Source organism: Cherax quadricarinatus, chromosome 30, assembly GCF_038502225.1.
Source record: "Cherax quadricarinatus isolate ZL_2023a chromosome 30, ASM3850222v1, whole genome shotgun sequence".
NCBI classification, from domain to species: Eukaryota; Metazoa; Arthropoda; class Malacostraca; order Decapoda; family Parastacidae; genus Cherax; species Cherax quadricarinatus.
In genome coordinates, this window is record NC_091321.1 from 20609162 (window position 1) to 20633932 (window position 24771).

Genomic DNA, 24771 nt, shown 5'->3' on the forward strand with positions numbered 1-24771 from the left:
GTAAATTAGATCAATTTTGTCCCAGGATGCGACCCACACCAGCCGACTAACACCCAGGTACCCATTTTACTGGTGAGTGAACAGGAACAACAAGTGTAAGGAAACACGCCCAATATTTTCACCCTTGCCGGGAATCGAACCCGGACCCTCAGCATGCGAAGCGAGAGTTTTGCCTGCCTTATGTTTTAACAAGATTTGCTTGAATTCAAACAAGTTTAAGTGGTTATGCGTTATTTACAGTACGCAGAGTCGGAGTATTTTTCAAGAATGGTTTGTAATGTGACTGGATAAAATATCTTGACATTTGGGTTATCCTAGGTAATTTACTCTGTATAGCCCTTGTGGCTTAGCGCTTCTTTTTTATAATAATAATAATAATAATAATAATAATAATAATAATAGGTAATTTACTCGATGTCTCACTGTACCTGTGTCTAAATAAACTTCTTAAACATTTGTGAGTGAATTGTCTCTGAATTCATAATAAGTCAAGGTGTGACAGTAGTCCATCTGACAAAATTTACATTGAGTTTTGTCTACATCAGCTGGTGATGCTAATACAAAAAAGAACGAACAAATTTGTTGTGTCAAGTGAATGTTTATAGATGACGTCACAGACCAGAGCTGGATGTCAGCCAATCAGCGGCCAGATATTTCCTCTCCTTGACTAATCACAGTCGTCCACTCTGGCAGCCATTTTTAAACCTCACTTTGAAACAGCAGCAACCAGACCATTATTGGCGGGGTGGTGACTGACTTTAAATATGCTTTGACAAAGTAAGATAGATGTAGTTATCTGGCTAATTCGATAGAGTTCTAGGTCACTTAAGTAATAATTCTGATAATGCAAAGCTAATTTTGAGTGATTCCTGTTTCATAAATATTTTTCCCACATGGAAACTTTCCAGAGGATTGTCTTAATGTTGGTCAGGGGCTGTTGATCCAAGGAAGTAGACCTATCCTCGCCTTTCTTAGCTCAAACCTGACTGCTTTCTATTCTCCATGCGTTGTGTGAGCCATACAGTCTTAGCGCTTCCCCTGGTTATAAATTTTTTATGTATGTATGATAGAGGAAAGTCATTCCAGGGGCTGCCTTTTTGGTAATTCAGTTTATTCAGGTATACACAAATACAGTTACATAGATTATCATGCATAACAGCATCTGTGTAGAGAAACTAGGATAACCCAAAAAGTTAGACAGTGACTTATTTCCATTGGGGGCCTTGATCCAACTTTTTTACTTCCATTTTAGCGCTTCTTTTTGATGATAATAATAATAATAATAATAATAATAATAATAATAATAATAATTTACTTCCATTCCTTAGGCGTTCTATGGCCCTTAATGTTTAATACTTCCTCAGAGTATAGTACTACTAACAATCACCTAGGTATGATTATTGTATATATGGTACTTGTACCTAAATAACCCCTCAAGGAAGGTTCCTTGATTCTGGTGAGGGGCTCTTGATCTAGGGAACTTGATCTGTGCTCCAGTTCCCTGAATTAACCCTGAATACCTTCCATCCCCCCCACAGGCACTATAGGCCTATGGGTGAAGCACTTCCCCCTTGATTATAATAAAGTACCTAAATAAACTTATGTTTTATTTCATCAGCAGATGATTGTAACAAATTCATGTCGGAACCTAGGCTTTAAAAAATCATTGGGCAACATCAATAAATTGTACAGTAATTTTAAACTTTTATTTTTCAGTGATATTTACTATCGGTAAATTTCAAGAGTCATGGGCCCTAAACTAGAAGACTTTGAGGTGTTGTCCACAATTGGTAGTGGGGCTCATGGAACAGTGCGTAAAGTAAGACGTCGTCAAGATGGACAAATTCTTGTGTGGAAAGAGCTCAACTATGGTGCCATGGGTGAATCTGAGAAGCAGGCAAGTGTATATTCAAGTAGTATAATTGATGTATTAGGTGCATACAATACTGACAGATGAACAAGATGTGCACCACTGGTAGCTTTGTGGAGACTGCTCAAGGAGAGTTTCTTGATGTCTTCACTTATCTTTCCCTTCTTTGAGTCAAACTTAAATGCCTTCCATTCCCCCCCATTGAAGTAAATTTATTGTGGTGATGTTTTACCGACTAGTGGCTTTTTCAGTCCACTGCAACAGAGAACAGTACTGAAGACAGTGGAAGACAGGAAACAGTGCAAGGTGATCAATCCTTCAGCCATGAAAGGTGGTGGGCAATCCATGCCTTATAATGGACTGAATGCTTCTTTTCAAGGCTGTGCGACTGATCACCTGAAACTATTTCTTCATAATTTCCACCATCTTCTGTATTTTCAGTATGGGATTGATAAAGTCGTATGACATTTTTATTGCCTCCAGCCTCTTTGCTGAACATTTAAAGCCCTTGCCACACTTTATATAAGTCTATTGGTATCACTGTACTTTGCTACATTTTATGTCCTGCACTCGTAGATAAATTTCTTTCTACTAGTGCCTTAATGCACCACCTACCGTTTTTCCCACTTAATTATTTTATAATTAACCTCATTGTTCAGACATCTGCCAACACATCCATTCCCAAATATCTAAGTGCATTCACTTCCTTCATACTCCCTCATCATCATTGTCATAGTCGTTATCATCATTGTCGTGCAAGAAAGGTATAAAATACCAACAATATGAAAGTTAAGACACATGTGCAACATCTGGATATCTTTATTGTAGACGTTTCGCCATCCAGTGGCTTTATCAATACAGATTCTAGGACATAATAGGAAGACAGTAGAACTATATACAAAAGATGAGGTAATCAGTCCCTCAGCCTTGGAGTAAGTGTTCACAGCATCGTGGTGGAGGAGAATCTGGAGCAAAAAGGCAGGAAGGTGGGAAGGACCTACTTCCACTGGGGAATCCCGCCTACCAGTGACTATGCCCTCGTCTGCTGCCCGTCCTTATCCACTGACGCCTATATAACTGCCAGTCTTCTTGCCTTTGCTCCAGATTCTCCTCCACCACAATGCTGTGAACACTTACTCCAAGGCTGAGGGACTGATTACCTCATCTTTTGTATATAGTTCTACTGTCTTCCTATTATGTCCTAGAATCTGTATTGATAAAGCCACTGGATGGCGAAACGTCTACAATAAAGATATCCAGATGTTACACATGTGTCTTAACTTTCATCATCATTGTCGTCATTATTGTCATTGTCTTCATCAAACTCATGACATCACTATATCATTCTTATTTGCCATGAAACTAATTCTGTAACTTTGTTCCTACACAACCTTGGGTCCACAGATCATAACTCATTTCCAGCATCATATTTAGCTCATGTAAGTATTTTATGACCCAAGTGCCCTGTGTCCTGTTAATCTACTTGTGCACCTTGGTGTGTCAGTCTCCCTCTTCCCTACCAGTGGTTACTATGAAAAATCACAAGGGCATGCAACCTGAGATTGAGTACTGTATTTATTTTCTGAAATTAATGTAGATGGTCACTATTTTATTAAATATTGTGCAGTTTTTACTACTAAGTAAGCACTGACTTGCTAAACTAAAACTTGCTCTATGCATTGGGAGTACTCGAATTTTAATCACTAGCCTCATGCTCATAAGAATGGCAATTCATCCCGCTGCTTCATTTTTATCATTAATAAATTTTCTCCAAGTTGCAAGTTGACACTTTGTTGCCTCTAATCCACAGGCACACACAATTAAACAGTTGCATTGAATCTTACAAGAAACTGAACGGATTTTTTTTTAAATCACACTACTTATAAAGTTTGTTGATAAATTTTAACTTTTCATTTTTTTTTTTTCTAAATTTCTTTACTGTGCATGCTCAGTTTTTCTTGTTTAATCCCTGACATTATAGATCTCTCATATAGGGAGAAGAATGATTATCTGATTGTTATCTCTTCATTCTAGGGGCTAGTACTGGAGGTGAACCTTTTACGAGAACTAAGACATCCCAACATAGTCAAGTTCCTCCATCACATAGTTGATAGGCGCTCTACCACTCTCTACATCTTGATGGAATATTGCCCTGGTGGTGACCTAAAGCATCTCATATCCAAGTGCCACCAGACGTCAACATTTCTAGAGGAAGGGTTCATTTGGAGGGTCCTGAAACAAGTTAGTTTGCTAAATTCCTGTGTTCATAGATGCCTCAATGCCCCACCTACCCTTTTACATTTGTCAGTTCTATAGTTCACCTCATCTCTCAATCTCTCATAGAACCATGCATGGACATATCCACTCCCAAATATCTGAACACATTTATGCCATACTCCCTGCAATCTAATACCCAATATCTAATTGCCTAAGTTTTTGATACTCTCATCACCTTATTTCATTACTTAACAACATTTTATTCATTTCTAATTTATCCTTATTTGGTTCTTTCTTTATCTTCTGCCTCCATTCTGATTTCCATATTGTTAATAGCCCATTATTTTTATTATTATTATTAACACACTGGCCGATTCCCACCAAGGCAGGGTGGCCCGAAAAAGAAAAACTTTCACCATCATTCACTCCATCACTGTCTTGCCGAAGGGTGCTTTACACTACAGTTTTTAAACTGCAACATTAACACCCCTCCTTCAGAGTGCAGGCACTGTACTTCCCATCTCCAGGACTCAAGTTCGGCCTGCCGGTTTCCCTGAATCCCTTCATAAATGTTGCTTTGCTCACACTCCAACAGCACGTCAAGTATTAAAAATCATTTGTCTCCATTCACTCCTATCAAACACGCTCACGCATGCCCGCTGGAAGTCCAAGCCCCTCGCACACAAAACCTCCTTTACCCCCTCCCTCCAACCTTTCCTAGGCCGACCCCTACCCCGCTTTCCTTCCACTGCAGACTGATACACTCTTGAAGTCATTCTGTTTCGCTCCATTCTCTCTACATATCCGAACCACCTCAACAGCCCTTCTTCAGCCCTCTGGACAACAGTTTTGGTAATCCTGCACCTCCTCATAACTTCCAAACTACGAATTCTCTGCATTATATTCGCACCACACATTGCCCTCAGACATGACATCTCCACTGCCTCCAGCCTTCTCCTCACTGCAACATTCATCACCCATGCTTCACACCCATATAAGAGCGTTGGTAAAACTATACTCTCATATATTCCCCTCTTTGCCTCCAAGGACAAAGTTCTTTGTCTCCACAGACTCCTAAGTGCACTGCTCACCCTTTTCCCCTCATCAGTTCTATGATTCACCTCATCTTTCATAGACCCACCCGCTGACACGTCCACTCCCAAATATCTGAATACATTCACCTCCTCCATACTCTCTCCCTCCAATCTGATATCCAATCTTTCATCACCTAATCATTTTGTTATCCTCATAACCTTACTCTTTCCTGTATTCACTTTTAATTTTCTTCTTTTGCATACCCTACCAAATTCATCCACCAACCTCTGCAACTTCTCTTCAGAATCTCTCAAGAGCACAGTGTCATCAGCAAAGAGCAACTGTGACAACTCCCACTTTGTGTGTGATTCTTTATCTTTTAACTCCACGCCTCTTGCCAAGACCCTCGCATTTACTTCTCTTACAACCCCATCTATAAATATATTAAACAACCACGGTGACATCACACATCCTTGTCTAAGGCCTACTTTTACTGGGAAATAATCTCCCTCTTTCCTACATACTCTAACTTGAGCCTCACTATCTTCGTAAAAACTCTTCACTGCTTTCAGTAACCTACCTCCTACACCATACACCTGCAACATCTGCCACATTGCCCCCCTATCCACCCTGTCATACGCCTTTTCCAAATCCATAAATGCCACAAAAGCCTCTTTAGCCTTATCTAAATACTTATATGTTTCACTGTAAACACCTGGTCCACACACCCCCTACCTTTCCTAAAGCCTCCTTGTTCATCTGCTATCCTATTCTCCATCTTACTCTTAATTCTTTCAATAATAACTCTACCATACACTTTACCAGGTATACTCAACAGACTTATCCCCCTATAATTTTTGCACTCTTTTGTCCCCTTTGCCTTTATACAAAGGAACTATGCATGCTCTCTGCCAATCCCTAGGTAGCTTGCCCTCTTTCATACATTTATTAAATAATTGCACCAACCACTCCAAAACTATATCCCCACCTGCTTTTAACATTTCTATCGTTATCCCAACAATCCCGGCTGCCTTACCCCCTTTCATTTTACCTACTGCCTCACGAACTTCCCCCACACTCACAACTGGCTCTTCCTCACTCCTACAAGATGTTATTCCTCCTTGCCCTATTCACGAAATCACAGCTTCCCTATCTTCATCAACATTTAACAATTCCTCAAAATATTCCCTCCATCTTCCCAATACCTCTAACTCTCCATTTAATAACTCTCCTCTCCTATTTTTAACTGACAAATCCATTTGTTCTCTAGGCTTCCTTAACTTGTTAATCTCACTCCAAAACTTTTTCTTATTTTCAACAAAATTTGTTGATAACATCTCACCCACTCTCTCATTTGCTCTCTTTTTACATTGCTTCACCACTCTCTTAACCTCTCTCTTTTTCTCCATATACTCTTCCCTCCTTGCATCACTTCTACTTAGTAAAAACTTCTCATATGCTAACTTTTTCTTCCTTACTACTCTCTTTACATCATCATTCCACCAATCGCTCCTCTTTCCTCCCGCACCCACTTTCCTGTAACCACAAACTTCTGCTGAACACTCTAACACTACATTTTTAAACCTACCTCATACCTCTTCGACCCCATTGCCTATGCTCTCATTAGCCCATCTATTCTCCAATAGCTGTTTATATCTTACTCTACCTGCCTCCTCTTTTAGTTTATAAACCTTCACCTCTCTCTTCCCTGATGCTTCTATTCTTGTATCCCATCTACCTTTTACTCTCAGTGTAGCTACAACTAAAAAGTGATCTGATATATCTGTGGCCCCTCTATAAACATGTACATCCTGAAGTCTACTCAACAGTCTTTTATCTACCAATACATAATCCAACAAACTACTGTCATTTCGCCCTACATCATATCTTGTATACTTATTTATCCTCTTTTTCTTAAAATATGTATTACCTATAACTAAACCCCTTTCTATACAAAGTTCAATCAAAGGGCTCCCATTATCATTTACACCTGGCACCCCAAACTTACCTACCACACCCTCTCTAAAAGTTTCTCCTACTTTAGCATTCAGATCCCCTACCACAATTACTCTCTCACTTGGTTCAAAGGTTCCTATACATTCACTTAACATCTCCCAAAATCTCTCTCTCTCCCCTCATTCCTCTCTTCTCCAGGTGCATACACGCTTATTATGACCCACTTTTCGCATCCAATGTTATTAATTAAACGTTCATATTTTCTTTGTGACAGTTTTTCAGTTTAGCTTTGGGTCTCCATGCAAATCATTTTCTTAGCTTCCATCTGCTAATGTCTTCCAACTTGCTTCTCTCCTTTCCTTTTACTACTGCCATAATGATTGTTACAGATCTGTGAGGCCTTGAAGGTTTGCCACACAAGACAACTAAGAAAAGGGCCAATCATCCTCCACAGGGATATTAAACCAGCTAATGTTTTCCTTGATGCAGATGGAGAAGTCAAATTAGGAGACTTTGGCTTAGCCCGGACTCTCAACTCTGAGGCCAGCTTTGCTACCACCTTTGTTGGAACGCCCTATTACATGAGCCCTGTGAGTTGTGCTTTTTGTAACTTTTTTTAAATCATGGTATATTTGATAGTACAGATATGACTTTGTTAGTGAGAATGTGAGACTGCCTTTATTTACCTCCCATTATTTCTTTCTTAATGCTTATCTGGCTTGCTTGCTTTTTTAATTCATATACATGTATTCATTTACATTTGATTTTTATGCCAAAATATGAGCGTTCTTTCTTAAGAGATCAGTACCCATATAATATTTGAAACAGAAAGACTTAACTGTTGGTCAGTGCTATTGCTTGTATTTAAACTTTAAATGACAGTGATTTCATGATTTGCGTAGTACTGACAATATTTGTATTCAACAGGAAGTAATAGAAGGGCAGGATTATAATGAAAAGTCAGATATGTGGTCACTGGGTTGTCTGATATACGAGTTGTGCGCTCTACACCCTCCCTTTCAGGCCACCACACACAAGCAACTGGCTGCCAAAATCAGAGAGGCCAGGTCAGTCTCCAATGCCTTTATGCTAATATTTTTAACACACCAGCAGTTTCCCATCGAGGTAGGGTGACCCAACACTTTCACCATCATTCACTCTTATCACTGTCTTACCAGAGGCATGCTGATAATACACTTCAGATGCCCCCCCCCACTACAAATATCCCTACCCCTCCTTCAAAATGCAGGCACAGTACTTACCACCTCCAGGACTCAAGTCCAGTTAATCGATTGCCCATATCCCTTGACAGAATGTTACCTTGCTCACACTCCAACAGTTCCTCAAGTCCCAAAAACCATATGCCTCCACTCCTATCTAACATGTTAACACATGACTCATGAAATCACACCTGTTAGATGTCCAAGCCCCTCACACACACAACCTCCTTTATTCCTTTCCTTACAACCTTTCATGGGGTTACCCCTACCTTGCCATCCGCTACAGATTTATACACCCTCCAAGTCATCCTGTTCTGCTCCATCCTCTCTAAATATCCAAACCACCTCAACAACCCCTTCTCAGCCTCTGGATAATACTTTTAGTGACTCTGCACCTCCTAATCTCCAAGCTACAAATTCTCTGTGCAATATTTGCATCACACATTGCTCTCAGATATAACATCTCCACTGCATCCAGCCTCCTCCCTACAACATTCATAACTCATGCTTTACACTCATATAAGAGTGTTGGTATACCACTGTTCTCTCATACAATCCCTTCTTTACCCCCATGGATACCATTCTTTGTCTCCACAGATACCTAATAGTACCTTGAAGGGCAAAAATATTTATATGTTCACAATACATTAAATTATTTGGCACAGCTAATGGGAGGTCTACTGAGGGTATTTTTTTCTAATTTTTTTTGTTTTGTTTTGTTTTAACACTGGCCATCTCCCACCGAGGCAGGGTGACCCCAAAAAAAGAAACTTTCACCATCATTTACACTATCATTGTCTTTCCAGAGGTGCACAGATATGACAGTTTAGGTATCCCTCTCAACAGCAAATATCCCAAACCCTTTCTTTAGAGTGCATGCACTGTACTTCCCACTTCCAGGACTCAAGTCCTTCTAGATGGAAATGTGTGTGTATATTAAATACATATACAGGTGGGCCGCATTTATACAGGTTACCTCTGTAAAGCAAAAATCACTGTGAAGTGAAACATAATCTTTTTTCACTTTCAGATGCATATAAAAGCCTGGTAACATATTTACACTATTATATTTTAAGTGAGCAATAGAGCTAGACCTGAAAAATGCACATAAAATACATACATTACTTTTTTTTTTTTTTTTTTTTTTAACAAGTTGGCCATCTCCCACCGAGGCAGGGTGACCCAAAAAGAAAGAAAATCCAAAAAAAGAAAATACTTTCATCATTCAACACTTTCACCTCACTCACAAATAATCACTGTTTTTGCAGAGGTGCTCAGAACACAACAGTTTAGAAGCATATATATATATAAAGATACACAACATATCCCTCCAAACTGCTAATATCCCGAAACCCCTCCTTTAGAGTGCAGGCATTGTACTTCCCATTTCCAGGACTCAAGTCCGGCTACATAAAAATAACCGGTTTCCCTGAATCCCTTCAGTAAATATTACCCTGCTCACACTCCAACAGATCGTCAGGTCCCAAATACCATTCGTCTCCATTCACTCCTATTGACCACGCTCATGCATGCCTGCTGGAAGTCCAAGCCTCTCGCCCACAAAACCTCCCTTACCCCTTCCTTCTAACCTTTTCGAGGGCGACCCCTACCCCGCCTTCCTTCCCCTACAAATTTAAATGCTCTCCATGTCATTCTTCTTTGATCCATTCTCTCTAAATGACCAAACCACCTCAACAACCCCTTTTCAGCCCTCTGACTAATACTTTTATTAACTCCACACCTTCTCTTAATTTCCACACTCCGAATTTTCTGCATAATATTTACACCACACATTGCCCTTAGACAGGACATCTCCACTGCCTCCAACCGCCTCCTCGCTGCTGCATTCACAACCCAAGCTTCACACCCATATAAGAGTGTTGGTACTACTATACTTTCATACATTCCCTTCTTTGCCTCCATAGATAACGTTTTTTGTCTCCACATATACCTCAACGCACCACTCACCTTTTTTCCCTCATCAGTTCTATGATTAATCTCATCCTTCATAAATCCATCTGCCGACACGTCAACGACCAAGTATCTGAAATATTCACTTCATCCATACTCCTCCTCCCCAATTTGATATCCAATTTTTCTTTATCTAAATAATTTGATACCCTCATCACCTTACTCTTGTCTATGTTCACTTTCAACTTTCTCCCTTTACACACACTCCCAAACTCATCCACTAACCTTTGCAATTTTTCTTTAGAATCTCCCATAAGCACAGTATCATCAGCAAAAAGCAACTGTGTCAATTCCCATTTTGTATTTACTTCTTTTACAACCCCATCTATAAATATATTAAATCATGGTGACATTACACATCCCTGTCTAAGACCTACTTTTACCGGGAAGTAGTCTCCCTTTCTTCTACACACCCTAACCTGAGCCTCACTATCCTCATAAAAACTCTTTACAGCATTTAGTAACTTACCACCTATTCCATATACTTGCAACGTCTGCCACATTGCTCCCCTATCCACTCTATCATATGCCTTCTCTAAATCCATAAATGCAATAAAAACTTCCCTACCTTTATCTAAATACTGTTCACATATATGCTTCAATGTAAACACTTGATCTACACATCCCCTACCCACTCTGAAACCTCCTTGCTCATCCGCAATCCTACATTCTGTCTTGCCTCTATTTCTTTCAATTATATCCCTACTGTACACTTTTCCTGGTATACTCAGTAAACTTATTCCTCTATAAGGTGGGGATATAGTTTTTGGAGTGGTTGGTGCAATTATTTAATAAATGTATGGAAGAGGGTAAGGTACCTAGGGATTGGCAGAGAGCATGCATAGTTTCTTTGTATAAAGGCAAAGGGGATAAAAGAGAGTGCAAAAATTATAGGGGGATAAGTCTGCTGAGCATACCTGGTAAAGTGTATGGTAGAGTTATTATTGAAAGAATTAAGAGTAAGACGGAGAATAGGATAGCAGATGAACAAGGAGGCTTTAGGAAAGGTAGGGGGTGTGTGGACCAGGTGTTTACAGTGAAACATATAAGTGAACAGTATTTAGATAAGGCTAAAGAGGTCTTTGTGGCATTTATGGATTTGGAAAAGGCGTTTGACAGGGTGGATAGGGGGGCAATGTGGCAGATGTTGCAAGTGTATGGTGTAGGAGGTAGGTTACTGAAAGCAGTGAAGAGTTTTTACGAGGATAGTGAGGCTCAAGTTAGAGTATGTAGGAAAGAGGGAAATTTTTTCCCAGTAAAAGTAGGCCTTAGACAAGGATGTGTGATGTCACCGTGGTTGTTTAATATATTTATAGATGGGGTTGTAAGAGAAGTAAATGCGAGGGTCTTGGCAAGAGGCGTGGAGTTAAAAGATAAAGAATCACACACAAAGTGGGAGTTGTCACAGTTGCTCTTTGCTGATGACACTGTGCTCTTGGGAGATTCTGAAGAGAAGTTGCAGAGATTGGTGGATGAATTTGGTAGGGTGTGCAAAAGAAGAAAATTAAAGGTGAATACAGGAAAGAGTAAGGTTATGAGGATAACAAAAAGATTAGGTGATGAAAGATTGAATATCAGATGGGAGGGAGAGAGTATGGAGGAGGTGAATGTATTCAGATATTTGGGAGTGGACGTGTCAGCGGATGGGTCTATGAAAGATGAGGTGAATCATAGAATTGATGAGGGGAAAAGAGTGAGTGGTGCACTTAGGAGTCTGTGGAGACAAAGAACTTTGTCCTTGGAGGCAAAGAGGGGAATGTATGAGAGTATAGTTTTACCAACGCTCTTATATGGGTGTGAAGCATGGGTGATGAATGTTGCAGCGAGGAGAAGGCTGGAGGCAGTGGAGATGTCATGTCTGAGGGCAATGTGTGGTGTGAATATAATGCAGAGAATTCGTAGTTTGGAAGTTAGGAGGAGGTGCGGGATTACCAAAACTGTTGTCCAGAGGGCTGAGGAAGGGTTGTTGAGGTGGTTCGGACATGTAGAGAGAATGGAGCAAAACAGAATGACTTCAAGAGTGTATCAGTCTGTAGTGGAAGGAAGGCGGGGTAGGGGTCGGCCTAGGAAAGGTTGGAGAGAGGGGGTAAAGGAGGTTCTGTGTGCGAGGGGCTTGGACTTCCAGCAGGCATGCGTGAGCGTGTTTGATAGGAGTGAATGGAGACAAATGGTTTTTAATACTTGACATGCTGTTGGAGTGTGAGCAAAGTAACATTTATGAAGGGGTTCAGGGAAACCGGCAGGCCGGACTTGAGTCCTGGAGATGGGAAGTACAGTGCCTGCACTCTGAAGGACGGGTGTTAATGTTGCAGTTTAAAAACTGTAGTGTAAAGCACCCTTCTGGCAAGACAGTGATGGAGTGAATGATGGTGAAAATTTTTTTTTTTCGGGCCACCCTGCCTTGGTGGGAATCGGCCAGTGTGATAATAAAAAAAAAAAAATTACAATCTCTTTTGTCCCCCTTCCCGTTATATAAAGGGACTATACATGCTCTGCCAATCCCTAGGTACCTTCCCCTCTTTCATGCATTTATTATTTTTTATATTTTTTTTTATTATCACACTGGCCGATTCCCACCAATGCAGGGTGGCCCGAAGAAGAAAAACTTTCACCATCATTCACTCCATCACTGTCTTGCCAGAAGGGTGCTTTACACTACAGTTTTTAAACTGCAACATTAACACCCGTCCTTCAGAGTGCAGGCACTGTACTTCCCATCTCCAGGACTCAAGTCCGGCCTGCCGGTTTCCCTGAACCCCTTCATAAATGTTACTTTGCTCACACTCCAACAGCACGTCAAGTATTAAAAACCATTTGTCTCCATTCACTCCTATCAAACACGCTCACGCATGCCTGCTGGAAGTCCTAGCCCCTTGAACACAAAACCTCCTTTACCCCCTCCCTCCAACCTTTTCTAGGCCGACCCCTACTCCGCCTTCCTTCCACTACAGACTGATACACTCTTGAAGTCACTCTGTTTCGCTCCATTCTCTCTACATGTCCGAACCACCTCAACAACCCTTCCTCAGCCCTCTGGACAACAGTTTTGGTAATCCCGCACCTCCTCCTAACTTCCAAACTACGAATTCTCTGCATTATATTCACACCACACATTGCCCTCAGACATGACATCTCCACTGCCTCCAGCCTTGTCCTCGCTGCAACATTCATCACCCATGCTTCACACCCATATAAGAGCGTTGGTAAAACTATACTCTCATACATTCCCCTCATTGCCTCCAAGGACAAAGTTCTTTGTCTCCACAGACTCCTAAGTGCACCACTCACCCTTTTCCCCTCATCAATTCTATGATTCACCTCAATTTTCATAGACCCATCTGCTGACATGTCCACTCCCAAAAATCTGAATACATTCACCTCCTCCATACTCTCTCCCTCCAATCTGATATCCAATCTTTCATCACCTAATCTTTTTGTTATCCTCATAACCTTACTCTTTCCTGTATTCACTTTTAATTTTCTTCTTTTGCACACCCTACCAAATTCATCCACCAATCTCTGCAACTTCTCTTCAGAATCTCCCAAGAGCACAGTGTCATCAGCAAAGAGCAACTGTGACAACTCCCACTTTGTGTGATTCTTTATCTTTTAACTCCACGCCTCTTGCCAAGACCCTCGCATTTACTTCTCTTACAACCCCATCTATAAATATATTAAACAACCACGGTGACATCACACATCCTTGTCTAAGGCCTACTTTTACTGGGAAATAATTTCCCTCTTTCCTACATACCCTAACTTGAGGCTCACTATCCTCGTAAAAACTCTTCACTGCTTTCAGTAACCTACCTCCTACACCATACACTTGCAACATCTGCCACATTGCCCCCCTATCCACCCTGTCATAAGCCTTTTCCAAATCCATAAATGCCACAAAGACCTCTTTAGCCTTATCTAAATACTGTTCACTTACATGTTTCACTGTAAACACCTGGTCCACACACCCCCTACCTTTCCTAAAAGCCGCCTTGTTCATCCGCTATCCTATTCTCCGTCTTACTCATAATTCTTTCAATAATAACTCTACCATTCACTTTACCAGGTATATTCAACAGACTTATCCCCCTATAATTTTTGCACTCTCTTTTGTCCCCTTTGCCTTTATACAAAGGAACTATGCATGCTCTCTGCCAATCCCTAGGTACGTTACCCTCTCCCATACATTTATTAAATAATCGCACCAACCACTCCAAAACTATATCCCCACCTGCTTTTAACATTTCTATCTTTGTCCCATCAATCCTGGCTGCCTTACCCACTTTCATTTTACCTACTGCCTCATGAACTTCCCCCACACTCACAACTGGCTCTTCCTCACTCCTACAAGATGTTATTCCTCCTTGCCCTATACACAAAATCACAGCTTCCCTATCTTCATCATCATTTAACAATTCCTCAAAATATTCCCTCCATCTTCCCAATACCTCTAACTCTCCATTTAATAACTCTCCTCTCCTATTTTTAACTGACAAATCCATTTGTTCTCTAGGCTTCCTTAACTTGTTAATCTCACTCCAAAACTTTTTCTTATTTTCAACAAAATTTGTTGATAACTTCTCACCCACTCTCTCATTTGCTCTCTTTTTACATTACTTCACCACTCTCTTAACCTCTCTTTTTTTTCTCCATATACTCTTCCCTCCTTGCATCACTTCTACTTTGTAAAAACTTCTCATATGGTAACTTTTTCTCCCTTACTAATCTCTTTACATCATCATTCCACCAATCGCTCCTCTTCCCTCCCGCACCCACTTTCCTGTAACCACAAACTTCTGCTGAACACTCTAATACTACATTTTTAAACCTACCCCATACCTCTTCGACCCCATTGCCTATGCATTTATTAAACAAAAATACCAACCACTCCAACACTATATCCCCCTGCTTTTAACATTTCTGTCATGATCCCGTCAGTTCCAGCTGCTTTACCCCCTATCATTCTACGTAATGCCTCACATACCACCCCCACACTCACATCCTGTTCTTCTTCAGTGCTAAAAGATGGTGTACTTCCCTGGCCCGTGCATGAAATTACCATTTCCCTTTCTTCATCGACATTTAAAAGTTCCTCAAAATATTCTCGTGATCTACCCAAAACCTCCATCTCCCCATCTACTAACTCCCCTACTCTGTTTTTAACTGACAAATCCATTTGTTCTCTAGGTTTTCTTAACTTGTTTACCTCCAAAATTTTTTCTTATTTTCATTAAAATTTCTTGACAGTGCCTCTCCCACTCTATCATTACTTATGTTAAAATATTTTCACCTTTAGCTTGTAGTGAGTGGTGAATATATTTATTGTAGGACATCTGAATTAATGGGTATAATTGAAAACTGCAGTATTAGCAAAATGCCGTAAAGCCAAGCGCTGTAAAATGGGGCCAATTTGTATGCTGTAATGTCTGCCCTAGAAAGACTAGTAAGGAGAGTGATTGTGAGTGTGCTTGTTGCTTCTCTGGGTCATACATGGTGGGTGTTAATAGTTCTAGGGTTCTGTTAATAGTTCTGGGCCTAAACTGGAAAAGAAATATAACAGGAATGTAAAACTATTAAGAAACACACAGAAAAGTGAAGTTTGTATTGATTGTAAGTAAAAATGTGCAAGATCTAACTCCATTTTTCATGCTTGCAAAATATGGCAAGAAGGTCAGCTTTTTCTATTAGTGCAAAATGTTTAACAGACTTTCATTTCACACTTGCTTGTCATGGTAGTAGTACTTCTCTGGATGGTTGCTATCTGCCAGCTTACTACCATACCTTGGTAAGAAATGGTCGATGTTTAAAGTAAAAACAGTAATAAATTCAGGATGAACATTTAAACTGTTGTCTTGAGTTCTCTGAGTTGTTACTGAAGGGTGATAATACATGAAATAGTTCTGCCTCTGAATTTTTAGTCAATTGATGCTGCTGTTCTCTGCTTCATGCACAAATTTCTGTACATAAACAGGTTTGCTAGAGTTGCATGATAAGGTAATAGAAATTAAGCAGTTAAATGAGGGGTGGAGCATTAAATTCTCGAGATAAAGGAAACATGGTGTCATTGTCTGGGAGAAGGTATCAGAGTGAATTGGTGAAGAAAATGGATTTCAAAGATTATGGGTATTATTTCTAGTATAATACTGTATGAATAAACCTACCAGAAGAGCTAAAGTCATATGTATCCCTGTTATCTGATGTGAAATTAGGAAGACAAAAAAGTTGACGAAGTGCATATAAATCTGGGGTGGAAGGTAGGAAAGATAGGGGACATCCCAGGAACAGTTGGAGGGAGGGAGTTTACTTTTTTACTGTCTCATATACAGATCTACGTAATTGATGCCAGTGCTGCTCACATAGATCTGTGTCTTAAGAACAGCACCCTCAAATATGCTGCAGATGGTTAAATTTTGGCCTAGACATGAGAATGAGTCTGCAGTGAGTGGACAGTATAAAAAGTCCCACCCTATGTGGTGCGTGATGGTAAAAGTAAACTTCTGACCTTGTTTGGTTTAAAATAGTGACCGAGGTGGTTTTTTATTTTTTATTGGCTGTTTCTTGGTATCAGTTGATAGGATGGTAGACATACTATGAAAATAGAAATTATTTTAGTCGATTTCAGGATCAAAAGTAGCTTGAAACAGGGCTCAAATTATCAGAAAGATTTGATTTTTAACAGTTTCTTGAGGAGGTGTGAGGGAAGGCCCCCCACCTCTCCTAGTTTGTTTAATGGGGTTTTACTAGGTTTTCTTCAGTTATTGGGATGCTCTAAACCATGACTAATCATTCTTGGTTATATATTATCTGAGAAATATTGTAAAACTTCAATTTTTTTGTGACTGAGGGCAAGTGTAATATAGGAGAGGCCTGAGGACATTATTAATGACAGAAGATAGGTTGTTTTAGTGGCTGGAATGCATACAGTGTTTAATGTGGTCTTTTAAAAGTGGAATTTATTGAATTTCATGTAAAATTGGCCAGATTACTATACACTTTATAGGGTAATTCTGATAGTTGAATGGGTTGTTTTTGTGCTCAGTTGATAGAATGGATGGCATTCTAGCAAAATAACTTAAGAATTTGGTCAAATTGAGCAATGAAATTGGCTTAAAATAAGACTCAAAGTGGGCAAAAATTGCTGATGAGTCAGTTGGTCCCAGACTGCCAAATTTGTGCCTATGTTAATCCATAAGGTGTAATATTTGGAGTTCAGATGTGGATTCCCTACCATTTTAAAAGACTCTTTAAGCAGCAATGGTATCAGCAATGGGGTCACAACATTGAAAGGGTTAGAGACTGAGTTTTAGGGGCTTGAGCATCCAGCAGGCTTGTGAGTGTATTAGGAATGAATGGAGAGAAGTGGTGCTTTAGTGGATATGCTGTTGGAGTCTGAACAAGGTAAGCTTTATGAAGAGATTCAGTCCTATTTGCCAGATCTGAACTCTGAAGGAGGGATGGGGATATTACAGTTTGAAGGTAATCTAATTGTGATGTTAGCCGACAACTGGAAAGACAGCAATTGAGTGAATGATGGTGAATGTGTTTTCTGCTTTGGGTCACCCTTCCTTGACGAGAGATGGCTGCTGAGTTAAAAAAAAAAAAAAAGAGATAACCAAGGAAGGCTACAGTATGGCCTGGACATAATGCAAATTTTGCCACAAATGTCTACTGGGATTAAACCCCAACAGATGTAGTGCAGACTTGGGACACAAAGGCTCCTAACTTCCCTTAATGAATGATCTAGGGAAAGTACAGTATAGTACTGAGTATGTTGCCAAAAGCACATATCAGCCAAATAACATCTGTTGTATATTTGGAATGTGCTATTGTACGATAAGTCATTCATGATCCTACGTGTATATATAAAATATTGGCATTATAGTGTTCTTGCTAGATAAAGCATGTACAGTATATGATTGTTATTGCTTGCTTGATGTAAAATAGTCATACTTGTTGCCTTTCGAAATTACAAATATTCTGTTTCTTTTTTTTAACAGATATGAACGCATTCCCATTCAGTACAGCAATGCCCTGCAAGAAGTTCTTGGTTTCTTGCTTACTTATGAGGACTTCTTGCGTCCCACTGCACTCGTGGTACTCCATCACTCTGCTCTTGTTGCTCACACTGCCTCAAAGAAGGATCGCCAGGGAGATGACCCTCTTTATCACTCTTTAAGTCACAGAGTTCTCTTGAGTGCAGGAAATCAACCTAAGAAGCTAGAAGTTGTGCAGGATATAGAAGTGTCAAAAGAAGAAAATGACTTTGAAACTGGAGAACACGAAGAGGAAATGCATCAAGAAGGAAAGGGGGAGAATAGTAATGAAATACCAAAAAATAATGCACAACAAGCCAAAGAGAGTGAATGCTCCACCAATAGCAGAAAACTTAAAGTAGATAAATGTAGCAGAGATGAAACTCAAACTAAACATACCAAAATCAACAGCACTTACTTAATGGCTGAAACTTATAGAATTTCTAAAAACGAAGACTTCTCTAGATTCAGTGATGAAGAGCATAAGCTCTTGCCTTATCAAAATAAACTAGTCAATAGTGAACAAGATCAAGACAGTTCATCAAATTTCCATCTACCTCAAGAAACCCCCAAACTACCTCTGAAAAAAGATCAAACAGAATCTGCTTTAGAAAACACCATAGAAAAAATATGCCGTGCAGCTAGAAATGTTGGGCAACTGCCTGACAGAGGATGTAGTAAAGTCCAAGAAGGTATTTGTGATATGAATTTTGCCAAATTGGAATGTGCCTGTGGAGGCATGTCACTAAAATCCTGGAGAGAGCGAGTTTTAGCCTTACGAGAAGCTGAGATAGCAGTAAGGGAGCGTGAAATGGCTTTGAAAGAGAGAGAACGTGAAGCAAGTCATAGAGAGCACCGTGTAGCAGCTATGGAGAGAGAAGCACGAGAGCACTTAGTGCGTGCTCAGATATATCTGAGACAGTCAAGACCTCGGCAGAATGCTGCAACATCACCACACAGGCCTCCTTCTGATCTGGATACCACAATGAGTGCTGATGTCAGTGATGACATTGTGAAAACCACAACAAAGCTTGATCCACAGCGAATTGATAACCCATTCCTTAAAATGAGAGGCATACAGCCTCCAGGGGAGAAGAGAGTGTCTTTCAAAGAAAAACCTACCAAATTTAAGAGCAACACGCTTGATAATCCAAAAAGTCGACAGAAGAGAGGCAATATTTTTCGTTTAGTATCTTCAGAGCCAAAGACAGAAACCAAAGATAAGTTGCCTGATGAAACTAATATTAGAGGGCCCCTCAGAGTTATTTCTGATAATGCTAGCACTGCTCAACAGCAAGGGCAAAGTAAAAAATCACTAGATTCCCCACATCAACCTGCTTCTCTCTTAAACCCTGACAAAAAGCTACAGGTCACTGTAAAATCAAGTCTTAATTGCATTCTCAGAGAGCGACCAAGAAGCACTGAAAACCTTGGTAAGAAGTCAAATGAAGCTGTGTCAGGCAAGGAAAATGTAAGCCAAGCTTTGAAACTCAAGAAAGTTCCTGAAATTAAACCTGGACTGTGGAGCAGAAGGTCAGGAAGAAAGTTTACTGATCGACCTGGCCGACGAGAGCAGGTAGTTAGATCGCAAGATCATGTAATGCAGTATTACAATGTAGTGTGATAATTAGTCCCTGCCTTGGCAAGAGACAGCCACCAAGTTTAAAAAAAACTAATGTGATATTAACAATTTTTAACTCACTTTATGGTTTAGTTTTATTAAAACAAATGTAAATTTACGTCCATATTGGACCGTGCAGTGTAAGTGTGATGTGTATAATAGTCAAAAGTGCTCAAACATATGTACCGGTAAGAGGAGGTATGCAAACCTTTAAGTGTTCATGTGTTTAGATAGTATCTGTTTATAATACATTTTACATGTTTGATCCCTCCTTCCACTTTATGGTTGTTCTTCACTAATTCCTCATACATTAGTATGTAATAGGTAAAATTAATCTTACAATACTGACATTACAGTAGTTTTACCTATTACTTTACATACTAAAAATGGGAACATACAGCTGGTAAATTGGTGACTGTGAATTTCATGAATGCCAGACGATAAATCGGTAAAAATTGAAACTGTTTAAACATTTAAGTACTTTTCTTATGGATATTAGTGGAAAGAGGATTGTCTGAGGACACTTTTAGTTTGTAGAAGTATCTTTTAGCATTTGAATCACGAGACATTCCACCAGTATGCACCCAAAATGAAATTATCATTATTACATTCAAGGGGAAGCACTAAACCCATTAGGATCTTGTAGGGCCTGGAGACTGACTGGTAGTTAGGTTTGATCATAGGAAAGAAAGGTAATACTAATTTCTTGGATCAGGGTACCTACCCCACCAACCCCTTGAAGGGAATTACATCTGCTCCACCCCATTGAGCCCCTTTAAGGGGATGACTGGATGCTAATGAATGGCACTTCCAAGGAATTTCAGCTATCCTCCCTTTCTTGTATCAAATCTAATTGCCTGCCATTCCCCAGGTGCTCTAGGACCACTGTAGGTCAGTGCATTGTCACTAATATATTAATAATGATTAATACCATTCACTGGTAAGAGTAAATCCAGTTTAGTGAATAAAGATGTCCACATGTCTAAGGGTTGTATATGTAGTTAGGAAATAGTGAATGTCCCTGTCACCTACATTTCTTTACCTATTTTATACGATAATCTTTGAGATATAGAGAAATTTAAAAGTATTTTAACTTATTTGTTAAGCAGGTAGTCTGTAGGAAAGAGAGTTTTCAGTTAATCAACCATGATGTGCTGAATAGCTTTTGCATTATTAAATTTGGGAGGAAGTGCTAAACCTGTAAGGGGTTTTAGATTGCATGGAGATTGGGAGGAAATCGGGTCCGATCCAAAAGACAAGATAGAACTAATTTCCTGAACCCTTCAGCAGTATTGATGCACCTTCCCTGAGAGGAAAATGGCCTACACATATACATGTGTAGCCCTTTTTAAAATATAATAATCAACTACAGTGTACTGTAGGTTTCTTAATCTTCATTATTTATGCTTGTAGGTTAACTTTTATTTAGACACTTAAAAGGTAATAAATTAATTATTGTATTGATTTTAATTTAATTTTCAGACTTAGTTGACCTACAGCATGTAGAATTTTTTCAAATTTCAGACAATCCTAATAACTACATATTACTGTACTTGAAAAATCTGAACATGCATATATGCCACTTTAATTAAACTTTTTAATTTTGCTGTACCTCAGTGGCCATACTGAAATGAGTATGTAGATAATTTAAGTTGTACAACTAGCATGAATGGTAATTTAGAAACTGCAAAACATTTATTTTTACCTACATATATGTATATGAAATAAAAGTTATTGACTTATACAGTACATAATTTATTTATTTTTTTAATCTTTATGTAATAAATAACAAAATAAGGGCTGAAGGTTAGTGGTTTCATAAGACTTTTCTGTGTACAGGAAACTTTCCATAGAATGGACTAATAGGAAGGAATGGATAACTGGTAATGACAGTTGTGATGGATATATTGTTTTACTGTGATAATAATAATCATAATGGACAGTTTTGCTACCAGAGCACTTCATCCATTGTTTTTGAAACGATTGATCCAGTGGATTTTGTTTTATTTCTGAAGTTCGTTACAGAAGTTTGCTATGTCAGAGTTTGCTGTACTTTTGATCTCTATCTATACAGGATTAGCCCTTTCTTGTGACTATCATACCTTCATGGGGTGTGCCTTGAGGTTGTATTCCTGCAGTGAAGACCCTAGTGGGTTTATCACTTGGTTTTGATTATAATAACCTGCAGGGAAGCTGTACCTAGCCAGAAAAAACTTTTCATTCCAGGTTCTCACTATTTATAACTTTAATTTTATCTCATCCTCATGTATTGCAGTTTGTGGACCCAACTGTTAATGTGAAGTTTGTTTTCACCATCAAATACATACTGGACTGAGAAGTGATTAAGATATTTAAAGTGCTACTCTACATTTAAGGTGCAGAAACTCCTCACATCCATCAATGACAATGCAGAATCTGGAGTGCAGAGTTCTGGTATAAGTTTAACATTGCGGATACAATAGCCAATGTAAAAGTTACATAAAATCTACTGCCACACTAAACAGTGAATGCAAGTTGGAGAAAATTATGGCCTAGTGCAGTGAATAATTTCACATGTTTTCCTCTCAACAGTCAGGTTCAGAAAACTGTGGATGTGGCAAGGAGAGTGCCAAGTGAGCGCTTTGAAGATGTACAACCAGAAGACATAAATGGATCTTTACATCATGACAAACAAATTGCATACGAAATGTTGAAGAAATGCAGTTCCTGGAGAGAAGGGAGACAGATAACAAAAGAATGAAGATGAGCCTGAACCTGAACAGGTAACAATCCAAGTTATGTATGAGTCGCTGCATGGTATCAGTAAAATTGCTGACGTTCATGACTAAAGGACCCGTCGCATCTAGAAGTATTGCTGTGAAGTGGGGTCTGGAGGTGTTAATGATGCCTTATCAGCAATAACAACTCTGCATTGACTGTAGCTCAAGAACCACAGTCAGTAGGGCTACAGCAACCCTCTCCAGTGATGTTAAAATCAATATGCATCAGCAACCAGAATTTAAGGTAAGAAAAACATTTAATTTTTTTTTTTTTTAGCTACACGCACTCTTATTTGAATGTACGTAAACCTCATTACATCCAACTAGGCCTAGCCTAGTAGGAACATAGCCCTTCCCATATTTCTAGATCAACAAATAATGATATCTACAATGTTAAATGATACTCTTTTTAACTGCCATCTTCCACCAATGTGGGGAGGCCCAAAGACGAAAACACATTTTTCTTCTTTCTTTCAACAAACCAGCCGTAACCCACCGAGGCAGGGTGGCCTAAAAAGAAAAACAAAAGTTTCTCTCTTTAAATTTAGTAATTTATACAGGAGAAAGGGTTACTAGTCCCTTGCTCCCGGCATTTTAGTCGCCTCTTACAACATGCATGGCTTACGGAAGAATTCTGTTCCACTTCCCCATGGAGATAAGAGGAAATGAACAAGAACTAGAGAGAAAATAGCAGAAAACCCAGAGGGGTGTGTGTACATGTATGTGTAGTGTGACCTAAGTGTAAGTAGAAGTAGCAAGACGTACCTGAAATCTGAAAACACATTTACCAACATTAATTAATTGTCATCTTTCCAAAGTGGGTTAATATCACAATCCAACCACAACAGCCTCACCCCTCCTTCAGAGTGCAGGCACTGCCCCCTCCTACCTGCAGAACTAAAGTCCAGCTAAATGATTTCCTGGTTAGCCACATTTGGACTCAAATTCTGCTCAAGTCCAACAGAATGTCTGTTAAAAACCATTGGTCTCCATTCACTTTTATCTAACATGCTCACACAAGCCTGCTGGATACTCAAGCAACTAAAACTCAGTCTCTTCTGGGATGACCCCTTTCCCCTTCTACCTTCCTTCCTAGATTTATGCACTCTTCGTCAGCCTATTCTTGTCCATTTTCTATATGCCCAAACCACCTCAGGAAGCCCTCACCTCTGAATTATACCCTTGGTCACCCCGCATTATCTTCTAATTTTGTACACTGAAATCATTTGTATATCAACACACATTGCTCTTAAACAATGCTCTCCATTGCCTCTAGCCTCTCACTGTGGCATTCAAAACCCATGCCTCGCACCCACATACCATACTTTTGGGCATGCAAGGAGTACGAGCATATAAGACGATATTTCTAAGCAATTGTAACTATTAAAGCATAACCCAAAGTCTACCCTGGACATTCACCTTGAACATATAAGGTGCAGGTTGATTTTCCAAGACTTTGTGAAACAAAAAAAAAAAAAAAAAAAGGCACCTTATATGGTAAGTGTTGTTACCACTATAATCTTGACTGGTACATTCCCATTTTTTTTTGCCTACACGGATAAACTTTTCTTCCCAGATACTTTAACACACCACCTACCATTTTCCCTCCTTGTCTGTTCTATTATTTGCCTCGTCTTTCATAGATCCATCTACTGACTGTGTCCACTCCCAAATATCTAATTAATTCCACTTCTTTCATACTGCCTCTCTCCAGTCTGATATTCAGTCTATCACTGCCTATATTTTTCATTAATGTCATCACTTTTTCTTTGTTCGCTTTTAATTTTCTTTTATATACCCTCCCATCTTCATCCACCAACCTTTGTAATTTGCCTTCAGAATCCCATAAAAGAATTATCATCAACAAAGTGCAACTGGGATAACTCCCCCTATATCTGATCCAGCATCTTTCAGTCCCACATACAATGTAATTGGCCTAAAATAGGACTCGGTGAGCAAAAATCGCTGTTGCAGCAAAATTCACATAAGCGTAATTTTCAGTTTTCCATCAATTTTCGTACTTTTGTTTTATTACTTTTATTACAGAAAAAGATTCTCTACCATTGCATAAGAAGAAAAAATAATTTTTTTT

General features: G+C 39.4%; 1 protein-coding gene across 3 annotated transcripts; it reads left to right on the top strand.

The window, feature by feature from the left end:
• The first annotated feature begins 647 nt into the window (after positions 1-647).
• Positions 648-24731, top strand: LOC128692749 (serine/threonine-protein kinase Nek3-like). Of its 3 annotated transcripts, none has more exons than XR_008407628.2 (7): positions 648-777; positions 1717-1897; positions 3905-4111; positions 7468-7668; positions 8006-8145; positions 18264-20866; positions 21154-21664. XR_008407628.2 is itself a non-coding variant. In XM_053782087.2 (7 exons), the coding sequence occupies exons 2-7, from the start codon at positions 1748-1750 to the stop codon at positions 22534-22536; spliced, it is 2355 nt and encodes a 784-aa protein (XP_053638062.1). In that variant the 5' UTR covers positions 648-777; positions 1717-1747; the 3' UTR covers positions 22537-24731. The 3 variants fall into 3 exon arrangements, 2 of the variants coding, with proteins under 2 accessions (XP_053638062.1, XP_053638060.1); XM_053782087.2 differs by lacking the exon at positions 21154-21664 and adding an exon at positions 22492-24731 and having other exon boundaries at positions 18264-19875; XM_053782085.2 differs by having other exon boundaries at positions 18264-21664.
• Positions 24732-24771: the final 40 nt, after the last annotated feature.

Coding starts and splice junctions, on each gene's coding strand:
- LOC128692749 (XM_053782085.2), top strand. CDS start 1,748: ATGGGCCCTAAACTAGAAGACTTTGAGGTGTTGTCCACAATTGGTAGT. Junction 1,898..3,904: donor TGGGTGAATCTGAGAAGCAG/GCAAGTGTATAT, acceptor TCTTCATTCTAG/GGGCTAGTACTGGAGGTGAA. Junction 7,669..8,005: donor CGCCCTATTACATGAGCCCT/GTGAGTTGTGCT, acceptor TGTATTCAACAG/GAAGTAATAGAAGGGCAGGA.